We start from the raw sequence: 19,388 nt of genomic DNA, 5'->3' as shown, positions 1-19,388 counted from the left end.
AACCTTACATTTATATTTACTACTTTTCCAAGTGCTGTACAAAGCATTAGAAATGTACCAATACATAGTAGTCAGGTTTATTCAGGCAATCAGAAATAGGGCTCTAAGACTAACAGTTGTCAGAGAAGACAGAATACTTTTACCTTAATTAAAAAACAACATCCCTTAGTGCCCTAGAGTGTACTTACTCAAGTTTACACCATGCACAACAGCTTTCAATAGACTCAAAAGGCTTTGTATTTGCTGGTCAAGACTAACATGAGCTCAAATTTGAAACCGATTATAAAAATCACTACAGTGTGTAACATTTCCTGTGAAGCACCGTTTGCTAGTTCAACTTCTTCCTAGTGATCCAAGTCAATGCTTCCAGTCCCACACCTGGGATTCCCGGTGGCCCTGGTGGCCCAGGTTCTCCTGGCATCCCTGGTCCTCCAGCTCGGCCCGGTGGCCCTGGACTTCCTGGAAGGGAGATGATCTTAACTGTGCCAGGGTCTCCACGTGCACCTATTGACATGAACATAAGAAGATGATGGCTTTATTGATGAGCTACCCTTTCTTCATGGAGAGCAATACTAAGGCAGTAATATTTACCTTGTGGCCCTTTTGGCCCAGGTGGCCCTGGAGGTCCAATTTCTCCTGGAAATCCTGGATTACCCTTCTCTCCTTAAAACAAAGGGAGGGTGGGGTGGGGAAATGTGATTCCTCTTTTTTTAATTTAATTTTTTAAAATTAATTTATTTTTTTATTGATTAAGGTATTACATATGTGTCCTTATCTCCCCATTGCCCCCCACTCATGCCCTCACCCCCCTGTTGTCTGTGTCCATTGGTTAGGTTCATATGAATGTGTGATTCCTCTTAGAACAGTGGGTTTCCTAGCTAGATACCGGAAATTGTGACTGGAAGTTATAAACTCTGTGACAGCCTGTAACAATGATATTCACATGGGTTTTGGCATTTCATTTGGACCCAATGTTTAATATCTATTGAAAAGTATATTCTAGAAGTAAGCATTAAGGTTTTGTATTTTAGCATTGAAGGGGGGGGGGGGTTTCTAAGAGTTCACTAAGTTCAGAAAGCAATTCAATGTAATATTTAAGGTAAAATGCAAAGTGACATTGAATCCGATTTCTAAATAAAAAAAAGTGTAAACTCAGTAGTGCCAGATGATAGATGGTCTTATTCTGAAATATGAGGGTGATTAAATGTTTCATGGACCATACACACTTTAACAGCTGATAGCTCAGTTTTGAAAATGAGATGTATTTTAATAAACACTGCCTTTATAATTATTCAAAGTGTGTGTATACATTTATTGGGATACCCTATATTTAATAAGAGAACTGGATTTCATGAATCTCCCCTCTAAATACCTCTAAATATCTCCCCAGAATGTTTCTTTAGTGAGGCCTTTATGTAAGTTTTCAATCCTTAGATATTCCTGTTGTAAGACTGGGGAAGTGACAGGTGGCACACATGTTTCCAGGCTGCTTGCCAGTACTCACCCACCCAGTGTCTAATGAGACTCATCAGAATCACTTGCTTTGACTTATTCTTAGCTAATGTGCTCCTTGTGGAGTCAGTGATTGAAAACATGAACAAGGCTCTCTTTGAACTTCTTAGTCCTGGAAAAAGTCTTCTTTTGTGATAATGTGGCTGTATTCACTTTGGCTACACTTATTATTTAGCATCTTATAGTCTAGAATAGATTCCCTGCCATACACAAAATAATAGCGGGATTTAGCCAGTGAAGACAACAAATCCCATAGTCAAAAACTTACTTAAGGTGACAGCACCCTTATGGAAGATTGGAGAATTTCTAAAATCTGAAGCTTATATTTCTGGGGATGAACATTTTAAACTTAAAAATCCTCAAAGTATAGGTTTTTTTCTGATTAAAAACATATGTGCTCCATTAAAAAAATGCTAAAACCTACATATAAAAATGTACTTACCCTCCCCGACTAATAAACAGTTTGATGAATATTCTTTTAGATTTTCAGCTTTTAAACTTGTAACACATGCACAAGGTAAAAGAAATAACCCAAGCAATGCTGTTGCTATGAATGTTAGGTCCCCAGCCCCCAACCCTCACACATTAGTACACTCAAAGGTAACCAACCACTTTAAACTGTTTCTGTTTAGGTTTCCTATAGTTTCCACCTTTAAGGTATGGTTTTAATTTTTAAGTCCTCTTCTTCACTAACACTGAGGTCTTTTTTTATTAAATTCTAACTGTCTGGGATGACTGTGGGAGTTCAGTAAATATGTGTGTGACCTACACTGTGAATCTCAGTCACTGTATTTGCATCCAAAGAGCAGTGCACAAAACAGTACCTTTCATGCCTGGAAATCCTTGGAACCCAGGGTCACCTCTGGGCCCTGGCAGACCTGGAATACCGGGGGCTCCCTATATTTCAAATAAAAGAGAGCAGAACCACAGACAAATTTTAAAAATCACAACATTCAAAGAAAATGGGATGTAAATAGGATAGAATATGATAGGTAAGAATGAGCTGAGGTGAAGAGACATCATTTTAACTTTGCAATCACTGTTTTACCTCCTATAATTCCTCCGCCACCTACATATCTCCTTAAGACTATCGTTTTCAATAATAATAACTTAAAAAAAGAAATAAAAGGTAACCTTAAGCCCAAGACAAACATAACCTCCGATACTCATGAATGCGGTGTGACTATTGGATCCAATTGGATAGGAAGAGCAGGCACCAGACTGCTAGAATAAAAATGATAATTTGTATTTGTAATTCTTGTGAAGACAAGCTGTTGAATTGTAGCACCCATCGTCATTCTAACTAAGCCAGCAGAGTTATAAATTGGTCAGAGTGGTAGAAACAGTGTCCAAAGATGGGAGCATGAAGGCGTGGTTAGGGCAGTTCTGACATACACTTTGGACAAGGATGCAATGATCTGCCCGGGAGGAGATGCTCCCTCCAAATGAGGCTTTACACGAATTGCTCTTGCAGCCATGAGGTGCCCAAGCAAAGACATAGGAGGGGAGGGGCGAATAGGGCTTCCAAAAAGAGCCATACGTCAGAATGTATGTTAAATCTACTCTACAGGGTTCATGTGAATGAGACAGCATGTGATTACTTGAAAACAGTGGACATGAAAAATGCCAAGAACAACAAGACTGCCCTTTGAGCCAACTGTCATTGGAGCAAGAAGACCAAACGAAGAAGCAGTCCTATTGCTTGGATAAGGCAGTGTGAGGTTAAAAAAAGGAGGGAGAGCAGACAGAACCATTTGATCCAGGACTCCCAGGCTTCTGAGGTCTGGCAGAGATAACCAGGGAGGAGGGCCCGGTGCCAGGCCCAGGCTTGGGTGGGAAGTGAGCTCTTCCAGGCAAGGAGAAAGCTGGTGAAGGCAGCCCGCCAGTTTAGATCTCCATCAAGAAGAATTACCTTTCGAGTGCCAGTGTGGAAGCCTATATCGTGGAATGCCCAGAAGGTTTAAGAGAGATCACATTTCCAAACCAGACTTTCCACATCCCAGTGTCCTGGGGAGAACTTTTGATGTGATCATAGGGTCAGTGTTTGCCACTTTCAAAGAATCATGAAGAACACGAGGATACTCAGACTGAAGAAGGGCAAATATCTCACTTTTCAAATAAAAAAAAAGGTTTTAAAAGGGTAGATTTTGGAAACCAAATACCAAGAGATCTTAAGAGAGCAGCATGATTCCTGACCCAGAACATCTATGACAGAACTCTGATTCCTCATCAGTCTCCAAGAATTTGATGTAAACAGAGGAATCAGAAAGCTAGGAAGAGGGCTGAGGTGTGATAGGCTGAGTCGAGAGCTAGTAATAGGCTGGCTGGGAGATGAGCCTAAATGAACAAAATGACATCTAAGCCCTAACCGGTTTGGCTCAGTGGATAGAGCGTCGGCCTGCGGACTGAAGGATCCCAGGTTCAATTCCAGTCAAGGGCACTCACCTTGGTTGCGGGCACATACCCAGTAGGGAGTGTGCAGGAGGCAGCTGATCGATGTTTCTCTCTCTCATCGATGTTTCTAACTCTCTATCCCTCTCCCTTCCTCTCTGTAAAAAGTCAATAAAATATATTAAAAAAAAAATGACATCTAAGAAAGGTAAATGTGAAAGTCCCACATTTAAGTCTCAACTAAACATGCAGGACAAGAACTAATGGAGAAAACTTAGCAGTTCACGGGGGAAAGGCACATGGCCGTTCATTGACTGCAGGCTCAATGTGTGGGGACAAGATGGGGACATGGCAGCCAAGCAGCCTGAGTGGATTTTAGGTTGTGTTACAAAGTGGGGACGTCAGGGTAGTGAGACTCTTCCCTCCTCTAGGCACGACCAAGTTATCATTCCTGGATATTCTTTGTCCATGGCCTGCATTTTTAAGGGAGATGTTGACAAACTAGGATATATCAATAGAGGCAGGGTTGATGAAAAGTTAAATTGAATTTGGAAAAGAAAAGCAACACAAACAGGTATTTATTGGCGGGAGAAAATATAGGAGTGGGCAAAAGTAGGTTTACAGTTGTGACTATGTGAAAGTTTATTCTTGTATTATTTACTTATTAATTATTGTATTTATTATTATTATCATCATTATTATTATTATTAACCTACTTTTGCCCACCCTTGTATTTGGAAGGAAATGGCAGGTATTTACAAACACTGCAGTGTATGTCATGGGAAGAAAATATACAATTAGGGGTAGCACACATAACTTCAAAAGCATATTAACAGAGACCAATCATGTCTTCTAGAGCAATCTCAAACCCCCAGGTGTTTTCTGAAGCTTCCATAACTGGAGTTGTTCAGAATTGAAACAAGAAAAGGTCAGGAGTGACATAGAGAAGGGTTCCACATGGACCACACTTTAGGGGCCTCTTAGAAGCCAAATCTAATGCTTACGACTCTGGTTCTATGAACCTCTGGACTCTGTCTTCTCCTGGGTGCACTTCACAGAAGCATGACAGATGGGAACATTTTGTAGCCTCTGTGCCTCTGATCCCGGCAATTGGTTTAGAAGACTACAAAAAGTCAAAATGATTTTCCACACTTACAGGAGGACCCGGTGGCCCTGTGTCTCCGATGGTTCCAGGTGGGCCTCTTGGGCCTGGGTCACCCATAAGTCCCTTGTCTCCCTTTATGCCTTTGATGTGACTCCCCGGAGGTCCAGGGGGACCAGGCTCACCTGAATTCAGAAAGAGCCTGTCAGTACTGCATGCCGGGGAGCTCGGCAGGTTCTGTCGGCGATTCTTTGGTGAGAGTGCAAACCCTGTTCCTGACCATTACCCTGAACAGTTTCCCCTTTGGGAGGGTGATGGGATTGTGGTCAAGACAGAAGAGATAATGCCAGTGAAGCACCTGGCACTAGGCAAGAATGGTTTCTCCCCGATGCAGCTCTGTGAGAGCAGGATCTTCTCCAGCTCCGTACCTGACACAGAGCAGGAATCACTGGTGAATGGATGCATCTCTGTCTTTTAGGCTAATTTGGCATTTACCAATTTTACAGACCATCTGCCTCAACAATACCAATAGCTTTCGGGCACTCTGTGTGAAAACCGGTGGGTATGGGAAGGTGGAGAGACCGGAGGGAAAAGAAGCAATAAGGTCACACGAGGGGGAGTTGAAAGCTTCTGATGTTAAACATTGTTTTCATTCTTTTATCTTCTTTAAAAGTAGACCCTCTACCTGGATTTCCTCTTGGGCCTGGTGGACCTCGGTTTCCCTTTTGGCCAGGGATGATTGCACCAGGGAAACCTGGTGGCCCTGGGAATCCTGGCACTCCCGGGGGTCCTTGAGGTCCAACGTCTCCCACTGTCCCTTTCCTGCCGGGAAGGCCAGGCAAGCCTGGGGCTCCTCTGTCTCCTTTCGCTCCTGCAAAGGGAAAGGCATTATAAGTTTCCATAATGCCCCTATACTGGGAGTTATCGTTTGTGGTTGTCTCTAATAATGTGTTAAGATTCACTATATATATTAAAAATAAGCTGGTAGAAGAAATGCAGGTCTCGAGTCAGTTCTGCCTTTGATTAGCCATTTGATCTTGGCAAAGGCACTTCACTTTGTCATATTCTTATTTTTAAAGTGAAGGTAGGATCTGGCCTAGCTCAGGTCTTCAAGGACCCAGTGAGGTAATAAATGGAAAAGTGAGATGGAAAAGCATGGTGTAAGGTCTAAAGTGTTCTGTAAATGTAATCCATAATTGTTATTATCTGGTGAACTTTCATTAAAATGACATTATTTAATCACTGAAAACTCAGTAGAGCTCACAAAACTAAAAATTCATGGCAATTATGTGTGCATTGGAGGTGTCACCCAGCTCAATCCAGGCAAAGGAACAGCAAAGCTGCAATCCCGGCTCTGTCCTCTGGTTACTCCTCCCCCATATGGCAAACTCTACTCTGCAAAGGATGGATGTGGCAGGAGCTTTGGATTTACCAAGGAAGACCCCCAAACCTCACTACTAAATAATAATATTTTTCAATAACCTTTAAGAACTTGTACATTGACATTCACGAATGGAAAAATGCTGTATAAGTTTAAAATAAACTCCCCCCTCTCTCCCATCTTTGTGTTATTAGAGGAACAGTAAGTGTCATAAAAATAGGAGACAGATATGATGGCAAGAAGACAAAGTGGGGATGAGGCTGCTGGCACAGGAAGGTCTTGGGAAGCTATTATGCGGGGAAGACTTAAAGTGAGGATGGAAATAAAATGGATGAATATTGACTATCTAGCCTTTTGTCTATCATGTTCTTAAGCTTTTGGATGCCCATAATTTATGCTTTTAAGGTGTTTTGATGATTTCAGCTCACTCTAAGCTGTGAAATACTGTATTTGTACAACAGTCTGGCAATGGTCTGAGGCACCAAATTGCTGTCTTGGGTTATATGTTCCAATTCCATTCAAATTCTTCCTTGTTTTATGATATGGTTTCTTTTTAGGATTTGGGAGAATAAACTAATGAAAAGGATTCAGACCTTCCACGTTTCAAGGAACTCTTCTTCATATTTAGTTATCCTAGGGGGATTGAGGTGCATAATCATTTACTTACACAATTAGGCTATTTGTTATTTTTGATGCTTTTTTAATGCTTAAGATGTGGGCATTTTATATCAAATTTTATTTCCAAAGAAATGCTAAAGATTTCTCATTCCAAATGGCTAACTTGGGAATTTAACCCAGGAAAATGAACAGAAACTCTCCTTTTGGACATAATTCTAAAACTCGTCTGTGACCTAGGCTGGGAAAGCCTTTTGCTCATGGGGAAGGGAAGTGTGTGAGAGAACGTGGGGATATTGAACTCATTCCCAAAGATGATCACATCATCCAGAAACAAACAGGAAGGGGCAGCTTTTGTCTATGTTCACAGGTGAGCTGGTAGGTCAAGAGGAAGTTCCTGCCACTCTGAGCTTCTCAGTAGCATCAGACTACTTCTTGCTGGTTCTTGTGAGTATTAACAACCAGGGTTTAGGTGTCTTTGCTAATAAAATTCTCAAATCCACAGGACCCATGGCTGAGAAGGGTCAATAAAAGGTACAAGTAAGCTAATGTTTCTTCTGGCAGGTTTCTCTACAAAATGGGAAAACTTAAGCTGCTTATTTTATGAAACACTGGCATGAGAAATTCAGAACTAGAGTTGTCCAATGAAAAACTTGTGCCCTGACTGGTTTGGCTCAGTGGATAGAGCTTCGGCCTGCGAACTCAAGGGTCCCAGGTTCGATTCCAGTCAAGGGCATGTACCTTGGTTGCAGGCACATCCCCAGTAGGGGGTGTGCAGGAAGCAACTGATTGATGTTTCTCTCTCATCGATGTTTCTAACTCTCTATCTCTCTCCCTTCCTCTCTATAAAAAATCAATAAAATATATTTTTTTAAAAAAAGAAAACAAAAGAAAAACTTGTGTGTGCTTTGAATGATATGCTCAGTAAATTGCCAGGTCTGAGATGTTAACAGAATTTATCAAGAGTAGCGCCACCCACAAGCTGGCTCTGGGGGTTGGAATCAGAGCTGTGAAGATGATAAGCTGGGAAAGGGTTGGCATTAGTCCTGCATCTAAGAAGAGCTGGGAGGGATGCTCATTGAGAAGCCACCAATTTCACCTTTTCCTTTTAGAAAATGATGCCTTTAAAACATGCTGTCAACAACAAAGCAAATAGATAAGAAGCCTTTTTATTTTTAAAGACTTCCATAGCAGGAAATTCTGAAATTGGATCACAGTTTCTAATTCATTCATTTTTGTGGTAATGGTAATAATGAAGCATTTTTACTTGAATTTGAAGAATAGAAACATCCTATTTTACCACTGGGACTCCTTTAATTCCATATGTTTTTGTTTTATAGATCAAGCATATTGCATTAGATTCTGTCTTTGAACCCGTGAGTCACAGGGCCAAGAAGGAAGAACTGCTCACCTTGAACACCAGGTTTCCCTTTTGGGCCTGGAAGTGCCCCCAGCAAACCTGAAAGAGGTAATTTTGGCATATTAATATTTTACATGTGGTTGATTTCATTATGTAGATATGATTCATTCTACTAGGTCAATTTAACCTTGGCAATAAAAGGAAGTTTAAATGATCACACACCCAGAACATGTTAAAGATTGTTCTGTCAGAAAAGAATCTCTAGAGCAGTGAAGGGTTGCTAATTAATAATTAGTGTCACTAATTACTTCATGCAAAATAAAACTAGTGGATCTAAGATAATGAGCAAGTTGTACCCGTTTCTCCCTTTTCTCCTGGTGGACCAGGAATCCCATCGCATCCTTGGTCTCCTCTCATACCCATTGGTCCAGGGTTTCCTGGGAATCCTGGAGGGCCTGAAAAAAAAAAGAAGTCATTCAAAGAGAGAACTTCCTTCCTATCAATAGTCTAATGTGCCAGATGTGTGTAATTCTGGTAAAAGTGTTTATTTTGCAGAACTGTAGTTCTGTGCAGCTAACTTCACAATGAAAGCTATGAACAGACTAATACAACCATGAGAATTATCACTTTGGAATGTCTAGGTTGGCAGACCTTTGAATTAGGTATAAATAGCTAGCCTCACTCTTCTGCATTTCTGCCTGAGGACTGAGTAACTGGAGGCTACCTTCTAAAGAGCAGTCGTGGCTCAAAGCTACAGCTAAGCAGAGAGTTCAAACTCAGGGGGAACACGCTTCCCTCAGGAAAGGGCGATAGACAAAGTAGAGAAGGAACCTGGAGGGCCTTTTGTTCCTGGAAATCCAGGGAAGCCTTTCATTCCTTTCGACCCCATGTCACCATCAGGACCCGGCTTTCCTATAAATGGAGAGAGAGGGAAAGGACAAAAAATACCGAAAGATAAATGGTTACATTGGCTGAAATGGTTGGTTCTTAAAGTTAACGGTGCTCATGTTGGTGTTCCGGTGACTTGTACCCGTCACCTCAGGCCTTTCTTGGGTGCTACTTCCCTAGAGAAGCACAGCAATGTGTTGAATCACTTTGAAGGGTGTGCATACAGCAATCACGTGGGCCACTCGATACCTGACTTATTGCTTTAATTGAGAATTAACAGCAAATCCATGGAACCTTTTAGTGTTTGAAATGATAATTTAAGTGGTACCTGTAAGTAAGACCTGCGGCTGCAACCCAGTAGCTTAGCAGTTGTTTTTAGTAAAGCAAGACAAAAACGGAAACCTGAATTATAAGCAAATAAAAACGAAAGCCAAAGTTTGACCTTGAAACATGCCAGAAAAATGGAACCACAACAGTGTTATGGGTTGAATTGTGTTGCTTCCTAATTTATATGTTGGAGTCCTAACCCTCAATATTTCAGAATATCACTCTACTTGGGGACAGGGTCTTTAAAGAAGCGGTTAGATTAAGATGAGGTCACTAGGCTGGGCTCTACCCCAACATGACTGGTGTCCATAAGGAGAGGCTATTTGGACACCGACACAGAGGACAGACACGGGGGAAGGTGGCCCTTTATGAGTCAAGGAGAAAGGCTTCAGAAGAAATCAAACTTGCCGATACCTTGACCTCAAACTTCTAGCCTACAGAATTGTGAGAAAATAAATTTCCACCTGTGTTGTTTGTTATGGGAAACCTAGAACACTGATACAACCATCATAAGATTGGACAACGAACTAACATTTCACGTCTTTAGGCTGAGCTCCTCAGAAATTTTGGGGAGCACCTCAGAAGTTTTGTTTATGGGAGCAGCTTTTTAGATCTCAGTCCACCAAACTGGCTCATCGGCAAATAAGGCTTCTCTTGATTAATCTTCTACTCCTTAGTATCTTAGAATTTGAAGATCAAAGTTGAATAAAAGCAATTATAATACAAAAACCTAAATAGCTTTCTGTCTACAGAGACGATTCTAGGCAGTGAGAGCCATGCCTTCTGCTCTCAGAGTAAAGCCCATGCTCACCTGGGTGGCCGGGACTTCCAGGATGTCCAGGGATGCCGTCAGGTCCAGCAGGCCCCGAATGTCCAGGTGGCCCAGGTGGCCCTCTTTCTCCTTTCATTCCCACGACACCTGGCAATCCTGGTTCTCCCTTAAATTCAGTCAGACACCTTTAAAATTCTCATATAAGCAGGGTATGTGATCAGAATGAAGTATAAACTATATTTGTTTGCATTTATTTATTATTATTAGCACTAGAGGCCCAGTGCATGAAATTCGTGCACTGGTAGGGTCCCTAGCTGCTGCTGGCCGGGTACACCCTCCCTTCCCCCAGCTGCCGGGCTGGCCCTGCTCCCTGGTCAAACTCCCAGACGAACTCCCGGTTGAGGGGACAATTTGCATACTACGCTTTTACTATATAGGAATATTATTTAGCTAGTTAGTTAGCAATTCATACTGAGTATCTGCTGTGTGCCAGTACTGTGACAGGTGTTTGGAAAAGGGGGCTACATGTTTTGTGGGGCCCAGCCCAAAATGAATATTCAGCTCCCTTTTACGAAATGGTAAAGCATGCTCTGGTTTCTCTTCAGACCGCATAAATCTTTCGCCTTTTACAAAACGGTAAAGCAATTCAAGACAGTGACATCAAAGCATTGACCCAAGTGTGCCATCCTTCTTAGCACCCAACCTCCGTGACTACATGGGTCACACACCTACAAAGCTGGCTTTCATCAGGAATATAATAACCATATACACATGTGTGATATACACAGTCCCTGCTTCATGGAGCTTTAGAGGCCAGTGGGGAGATAGGAAATAATCACACAAAGGTATAATTTCAACTTGTGATGATTAACTCAGGAGTAGGAAAGAAATAGTTAGACCAAATGAACATATGTTCTATAGATATTATGCATGCCAATAAATGCATGTCAATCATATGTAAAAAGAAAGCAAAATCTTCATATCTGCACTTTAATTTTTTGATAAACCAACACGTATGGATTTCATGGTTACAAAATCTCCATCGTAATTGATTAAAATATACTACTCTGTTACTATGATTTGCCAGTCTGATAAAATGAGCCCATTTTTTTGTTCAATGCATAGTTCTAAACATCTCTTCTGTGGTTACCTATGAAAACCCTAAATCTAAGTGAAACTATTAATTAATTGAATGTGAATTAAGTATAAGACAATTCCTCACTGAGAAAATTTCTCAGTGGAAATGGTGTCTCCCTGGTTTTCTGAGGACCTAAGCTAAAAATCAAGGACAAAGGAAATTTATTTGTGCTCCAAGTAATAAAGGGTTGCTTTCTTGGGTCTGTGTGGCTTCTAAACATTTTCTTTTATGTTGTTTTAGTAATTACCACTGGAGAACATGACTGGTGGAAATCTTTAGGAAAGGTAATATTTTATTGGCTCAAAATTGTCAGGGAAAAGGCCCCCTAAGCAACAAGTTTTATATATGTGAGAGTCATATACTTTTGAAAGTCTGATAAAAATGTAGACTCTCCCCTACAAATATTTGCATTCATTTTACATTCAATTTCAGGAGATTAGCAAACTTCTTCGGGTTCCATAGATGCATGGAAATCCATGTTAAAACCCCTGCTTATGGGAATTTATATTAACCATTCTCTAGTGATCTAGCTCTGGCTTTTATTGTAAAAGTACACACAGAAAGATTGGAAGGAAATGGATCTAAAAAACCCAGCTGAGCCCCATGGAAATGTTTGGTGAAATGTTTGGTTGTTACTTGGTACAACATGCTAGCAAGGGCTTCAACCTCTAGTTAACAGCACAAGCGCTGAGAGCACTGAGATAAGATACAATTCTGTGTAATGGAATGAAAGTATAGTTCTAAAACAATTAAAATACAAGTATGTATTTTAGGATTTTGTCTGCTTTTTGATGATGCTCTAAAATTATTTTACTTTATATCTTTTATTACAGTTTCATAAGTCAAATGTTTTTTATTATAAGGTTTGGAAATTTATTTTTATAAGTCTGTGTGAGGTGAGTCCACAGCAGAGACTGGCTACTTTGTGTCACAGAAAACAAACACTGCCCTGGCAGATTGTGTGAGTCACTGATCACTGCCTCCTTCTGGCAGCACACTGAAATTGCAGGGACAATTATGAGAAATTCCTTGAGAGTTGAAACTGACAGGAATACATTAAGAAGTTGACAGCTGTGTAATAGGCATCCTCAGTTGTGAAGATAGGATTAAAGAGAACCCAAATACCTACCTGAAAATATAATAATATTTAAAATGTTCTCTGTTCACATTGAATCCAATAGTTGTTGGTATTTAAAGGGACTCACCCCACCACCAAAATGTAAGTACTTCACTGGCTGATATACCTTGGGTCCTGGTGGTCCTGGCCTTGTGCCTTCTGAATAACCTGGCTCTCCCTTATCTCCTTGGAAACCATGAATACCTGGGAAGCCTGTTTTTCCAGGGAGACCTGGGAGTCCCAAAGTTCCTCTCTTTCCTTTGGACCCTGAAATTAGGAAAGAAATCAGATAAAAGAGGTAAACACAGGGGTCTCGAAGTGTTCTACTTCCAGCCTTTGCACAAACCACCTTTCTTTTAGGAAGTTGACTTTTCGGTATCACTAATATACCAGGTAGTCATAATGGATTATTTTTACACAATGTAAATATTATTTTGTTCTCACTAGTGTTCTAGTTGCACATAGTGCATTTGTCTGAAAGTAAATCTAGTTGTATTACACCAACTTTCTAAGAAATGGGAAATCAAAACAACACAAAAAAATCTAGAACTGGGATCCATCATAAGCTTGTAGGCTCATAGCAGGATCTTATACATTACCTGGCACCCCCATGTTCCCCATGCTTCCTGGCACTCCACGGGGGCCTGGTTCTCCAGGATTCCCATTGCTTCCAGGATCTCCTCTGGGGCCTTGAGAACAAATAAACAGTCATGTGCCCTGCATAGTTCCTGGACACAAGCTGCTCAATAAATACTGGTTGCCTGCATGAATTTATGTATCCAGAGCAGCCAGGCCAGTTGGTTTAAGTACTTGCTAGCTGCCTTTTTGCCTTCATATAAGGAGGGAACTGAGGACCCAGATATGTAAACTTAGAGAAAGTTAGGTTCTTGTCAGCAGGCTTTGATTTTGAATATCAAGATCATCTTAGGACCAAGACAGGGAAGTAATAGATTTCTACACTGAACATTTATTGCCATGTAATATATTTTGATGGGATCACAGAGAATAAGGTGGCTACTTTATTTTTTAAAAAATATTTTATTGATTTTTTGCAGAGAGGAAGGGAGAGGGATAGAGAGTTAGAAGCATCGATGAGAGAGAAACATCGATCAGCTGCCTCCTGCACACCCCCTACTGGGGATGTGCCCGCAACAAAGGTACATGCCCTTGACCGGAATCGAACCTGGGACCCTTGAGTCCGCAGGCCGACGCTCTATCCACTGAGCCAAACCGGTTAGGGCTAAGGTGGCTACTTTAATTGTTCAAAAAATTAGTTTGCAAACTCAATAACCTGATTAAAAAAGAAAGAGGCAAATTTGAAAACCTCTAAAGCATTAACTGGTTTTCTTCTATGATATGTAATATTGTGATAAATTAAAGTTTACAATACGTATTAGTAGTTTCAAAACAACATTTTTAGTACAAAAATGGAACTTTCTGCATATTAATATTTTTTAGTTAATACAGGCTAACTATACACACTTTCATTTTGGTTTAATTTAGAAACAAATTTCTGTTGGAAGACTGTTAGAGAAGGATTCAAATTCATACCAGAAAGTCTGGAAACACATTTTTGTTACATTTAGATTTAGGGAAACTTAAAGCCTGATATTTCTATTAGCAAGTCCACTGTACCTAATGGTCCTGGTGGTCCAGGTGGCCCTTTGAGTCCTTCTAAACCTGGTAACCCGGGAATACCTCTGTTTCCTTTCTCACCCGGCTGTCCTGTAAACCCTAAAGTTAAACAATGTATTAAAAATACAGGTTAGGTTTTTACCAGAGTTATCCACATCCTGATTAACATTGATGTGATATTGTTATAATAGGATATAGGATATTTATTAAGAGAATGGGCCAATGTGGACTTACCTCTTTTTAAAAACAGTATTAAATGAGAATATTAGCACAGTAGCTGGCATGAGTTAGCTCTCAAACAAAACCAGCAATTAACAAGCATTATAAGAATTAGTGGCCTAAATATAACTTCTTCTTGCTTTATTTTAGTGATGCCAGAGGACTATGTTTGTATCTACACTATCCCATTCTCAGTCCATTTATTATAACTATGATGTATTAACTAATTAGCATATGACAGACACTATTCTCTTTTTATTTATCTTATTTAATCTGCAGGCAATCTCAGTCTATCCTCAAGCCTCCCAGATAGAGTGCAGAGATGAGAAAACTGGCCTAAGAAGTCAACGGACTAAGCTAGAGGCGCCCTGTCCATCAGTAGTAGTGTTGGGACTTGAACCCAGTTCCACAGGTGGGAGAACTCATAAACTTCCCACAACGCTGTCCTGCTTTTGTAGAACATGGCTTTGATCACACTATTTTCCAGATCAAAAAATATTACTCACTGCCTTTTCATACATACACCTGTGTCTCCCCTGCAGACTCCTTTAGGAGAGGGCCACTGTTGTGCTTACCTGCACCCTCAATACCTCATCCATTTGCAGTGGATGCCTTTGAGTCTTTGAGAAATTAAGATTTCAAAAATGGGTTGTATTTAAATTAGAGAGGCCTACAGCACCTTGTGCAGAATTTGTTAAGCAAATCTTTATCCATCCTTATGTTATAAGCATAAAAATATTTGTTGACTACAATCCCACTTCTCAAAATGTATTACTAATTACTCAACACAATATGGTTTTGCAACTGAAGATGTACATTTTTCTGTATTATTCCCTGCTATGAAAGCTTAATCTGCAAATATTTCATTTTACCCAGCAATTCTCTTTTTTTTCTAAAATTACTTGGAATTAAAATTGGTCAAGGAGACCATAGGCAGGCTTTCTTAAAATGGATAAAACACTCTTCTCCAAAGGATTTTGAGCATGAGAAGCAATTTTGGGATGCAAATGGGAAAAATTAATCCTGACGGCTGATGGAATATAGTGGAATGTGGGGTGGAGGTTTCTATTTCAGGCAGGGAAGGTTTTTATGTGGAACTTTCTAAGGGTTTATTTTTCAACTTACTTGGCAAATAGGGGTTTTGAGACTTACAGTTTAAAAACTGACTAGAGAAAATTTAAAAACAGCTGACCAAAATGCAGAGTGGACTTAGAAATAAAGAGTTATGCATTAAAGAGGCAACATATTATTGGGCAAGGCACATGAGACCCAGTTCTAGTTCAGGCTTGGGCCACCAACTGGCTATGGGACTGTGGACAGGACACTAAACACTGGCCCTCACTGTTCTCAGTTGCCAACTGGAAGGGTTTGCCTGGATAATTCTCAGTTTTAGAATCAGCTCTGATGTTCTGGTTCTAAATGTAAGTCAGTCTGTACCTTTGAGGCCTGGTTCTCCTTTGTCCCCCTTTAAGTGAGCTATTTGAGAAGGCCCGGGAAGTCCTTTAGCTCCTTTCTCCCCCTTGGCTCCTGGGGGTCCTCTCTCACCCTTTGCCCCTGGGATTCCAAAGCTACCTGTAAGACAGGAGTAACCACAGCAGTTCCTTAATTCTTTAAGTAGTTCGTAAGGATGCAAAAGTTAACAGTGCTTACCATAAAACAAAACAAACAAGCCAAAACACTTGACAGTGCTGAGACCTTCATAAATAGTTTCCTAAAACAGCCTGTAGGGAAAAAATGACCCCGTTCAAATGGGAAAAAGGAAAACAGGAAACAGCAAAATCAAATACATGGTTTCCTCAGAACTAGTTTCCCCTCAGAGAATAAAACATAACTTATGTTGCTGTTCCTTCTGCCTCATAACTGGAAAGCTCTTCCATCACTCACCCTTCTGTCCTGGGGAGCCTGGGGTCCCAGGAGGCCCCGGAAGGCCAATGTTGCCAGGGTAGCCCATCATCCCAATGGTTCCTCTTTCACCTGTTGAAACAAGTAACACAAGGCATATTCAGAATGAGAAAAGCAAGTGCTTTCTCCACAAAATAAATTATACTTAGAAGGAAAAAGCGGGAGCTGAAGGAATGGTTTCTGTAAATAAGAAAATAACCATAATTATCTAGGAGATGGGTCAGTAACCAGTCTCTTAGTATATCATGTATGTGGAAGTCATTGGTAGCAGATCACATTTGTGGATAAGAATAGAATATGTTTATGTTTTGGACTATCCCTCCTCCCCATCCAAGACCAACAGCTCATTTTATTTTCTTCATAGCTGTTGTCTAGAGTTGAACTTATAACTAATGTATTTATTATTGTCTCACTCACTGTCAGAGGTGGAACTTGTCCATTGATATGTCCCTAGGGCCTAGAACAGTGCTGACATGTGATAACAGCTCAATCATATGAATGAAAGGATAACTTGCAGATTAAGTTGTTACCTATGCTCTTCTCTAGAGGAAAGGTCAGTGAGGTTACATGCCAGGAGAATATTGGAATATTCTTCCGAAACATATTAACTGTCAACACAATGATGAAATAAAATGTACTATAAGGAATGCTATGACTAACCATATGCCAGCAAATTAGATAGACTACAGAAAATGGACAAACTCCTAGAGATACCCAGATTACCAAAACTGACTCAAGAGGGAATAGAAAATCTGTTTAGGCCCATAACAAATGAATAAATTGAATTAGTAATTTATAAAATTATCACAAAAAAAAGCCCAGAACTGGATCACTTCACTGATGAATTCTACCAAACATTTAAAACAATATACCTTTTCCACAAACTCTTCTAGAAAATGTAAGAGGAGGGAACACTTCCCATCTTGTTCTCTAAGACCAACATTACCCTGACACCAAAACTAGGAAGAAACATCATAAGAAAAGAAAAAAGACAGGCCCATTTCCCTTGTAAATATAGATGCAAAAATTCTCAACAAAATACGAGCAAATCTATTTTAGTAGTAACATATAAAAAGGATTACACAGCAAAAATAATCATTAGTTTCAGTGGAAGACCTGAAACTAATATGATATGTCAACTGTAATTGAAAAATAAAAATAAATAAATAAAAGCAGAAGAAAATACCTGGTGGCCCTAAGAACCCTGGGTTTCCTGGATCTCCTTTCGGACCAGGTGGTCCCATCTCGCCTTGATGACCTGGCATTCCTGGTGGTCCAGGTTCTCCAGGCAGTCCTGACCTATCCAAACCCGGAATCCCTGGGTCTCCCTTTGGTCCTGCTTCACCTTTTTTGCCTATATGTGAATGAATGAATGAATGAATGAATGAATGAATGAATGAATGAAATAAAGGAATGAACACACAAGTGCTTTCCCCACCGACTCCAGAAATATTTTACGGCTGTAAATATTTAGCTTTGTGATTTGGGGCTAAATAAAACACATCCTCATCGGATGGATGGATTGATTGGCTGGTTAATGTCCCCTCCTATAAAATTTTTAAGATCTCTTCTGGCTTTAGCATTCTCTGTTTCAATGACTCTTGTAGTAATAAAAATGTAAAATTTAGATCTATTTTCTAGTTCTGCGGGCACATCCTGGGACTGCACTTAATGACTTTGCCTTAGTCTTGAACTTACAGAACACATTCAGTGCCACTCACCATGCGTGAGTCCTCACTGTAACAAATCCATGACAACAAGGTTTATGTTTCATGCCAGTTCCCATGAGCAGTGGTCAGGACTTACTGCTGGACAGTTCCAGAGTTAAACAGCAAAGCACCTAGCAGGAGTCCCAGGCCACTTGCCCATCTAGGACTGGTTTTGAGGCCCTCCTCTTACCTTGTTGCCCTTTCAATCCATTTAAGCCTGGAAGTCCTTGGGGTCCCCTGGGACCCTCTGTGCATCTCCCTGAGAGTCCTTTTTCTCCAGGTGGTCCAGGCTTCCCTGGATCCCCTGCAAAAGAGAGTCCAAGAATATATTCCGGGGCCAAAATCCAAGGTCCTAGAATTGCTATCCCAAGTATTCTCCTGTAACCGCCCCCCTAAATTGGGCCAATATTTATTATCATTAATATGTGTTAATACAGAGAACACTCATTAAGAAGGAAAGAAGGAACAAAGAAGGGAAGAAGGAACAAAGGTAGAGCAACAATGTTGAGTGGAGAAATAATTAAGCCCCACAGATTCTATTTATTCATCTAGAACTTTGTTTGAGAATTCTTGACCCCTAGAGCACCTACACATTCAATTTGTTGCATTTTAGCAAAGCTCACAGTGGAGAAAAGTACCTCGTGGTCCATCAAGCCCTCCAGTTCCTGGAATTCCAGGGAGACCTGGAAGTCCAGGGAGTCCAATTGCTCCATTTTCCCCAGAATTGCCTCTTTCTCCTGGAAAACCTGGTGTTCCTGGTTCTCCAGGCATGGCTAGTCCTGGTTCTCCCTGTGGCACAGAAATGGTGTTAGTATTATTATATAATGCTTCTAGATACTCATTGACTACTAGTGGCCTGGTGCATGGATTCGTGCACATTGAAAAGAAATTAATTAGAAGAAATATTCGTGTGGTAATTACGTTACAGCAAAAATTACATGTCAAAATAGTATATATAATATAGTATTATAAAATTAAAACACACGTGTGATTGGCACCTGTGGGAGCTTTATATGTTTCACACATGTGTGAGTCAGCATCTATTTATAAATTTCCAGTGCACGTCATATGTACCAGCCTGTCAGATGTACGTACGGTCAGTCACTTAGCCTTTTATACATAGAGACTGGCTTGTCTTTAGGGCTGTTTACTTGAAGATAACATCTTCATTATGGAGATCCTAACCACCTTTTTTCACAGCCACCACCATTCTATCAATTCTCCTTTTTCAACTCTAGTTGCTGACTTTTCTATAAATTTATGCATAATAATTCTTTAGATCCCCTACTTTTTCATAATACTGTGGGATTTTCTGTAACA

General features: G+C 40.4%; 1 protein-coding gene across 3 annotated transcripts in view; it reads right to left on the bottom strand.

Moving 5' to 3' along the window:
• COL4A3 (collagen type IV alpha 3 chain) overlaps nt 1–19,388 on the bottom strand; it is a 123,863-nt gene that overhangs the window by 11,149 nt on the left and 93,326 nt on the right. For all 3 annotated transcript variants that reach the window (XR_004969527.1, XM_036320436.1, XM_036320435.1), the window contains exons 30-46: nt 18,707–18,857; nt 18,259–18,372; nt 17,546–17,713; nt 16,342–16,431; nt 15,895–16,029; nt 14,239–14,337; nt 13,203–13,292; nt 12,731–12,870; nt 10,388–10,514; nt 9,193–9,273; nt 8,718–8,816; nt 8,413–8,460; nt 5,691–5,876; nt 5,060–5,190; nt 2,337–2,409; nt 592–663; nt 379–504 (exon numbers count right to left, since the gene is read on the bottom strand). Coding sequence is in view for 2 of the 3 variants with exons in the window: in XM_036320436.1 (XP_036176329.1) it covers nt 379–504; nt 592–663; nt 2,337–2,409; nt 5,060–5,190; nt 5,691–5,876; nt 8,413–8,460; nt 8,718–8,816; nt 9,193–9,273; nt 10,388–10,514; nt 12,731–12,870; nt 13,203–13,292; nt 14,239–14,337; nt 15,895–16,029; nt 16,342–16,431; nt 17,546–17,713; nt 18,259–18,372; nt 18,707–18,857 (1,930 nt within the window). In the remaining variant the exon portion in view is untranslated. The remainder of the gene's footprint in view (nt 1–378; nt 505–591; nt 664–2,336; nt 2,410–5,059; nt 5,191–5,690; nt 5,877–8,412; nt 8,461–8,717; nt 8,817–9,192; nt 9,274–10,387; nt 10,515–12,730; nt 12,871–13,202; nt 13,293–14,238; nt 14,338–15,894; nt 16,030–16,341; nt 16,432–17,545; nt 17,714–18,258; nt 18,373–18,706; nt 18,858–19,388) is intronic.

The sequence above is a fragment of the Myotis myotis genome, unplaced genomic scaffold (assembly GCF_014108235.1).
Source record: "Myotis myotis isolate mMyoMyo1 unplaced genomic scaffold, mMyoMyo1.p scaffold_m19_p_8, whole genome shotgun sequence".
Classification (NCBI taxonomy): Eukaryota; Metazoa; Chordata; class Mammalia; order Chiroptera; family Vespertilionidae; genus Myotis; species Myotis myotis.
The sequence above is the reverse complement of the archived record's forward strand: the minus strand, read 5'-3'. Positions and strand labels throughout refer to the sequence as shown.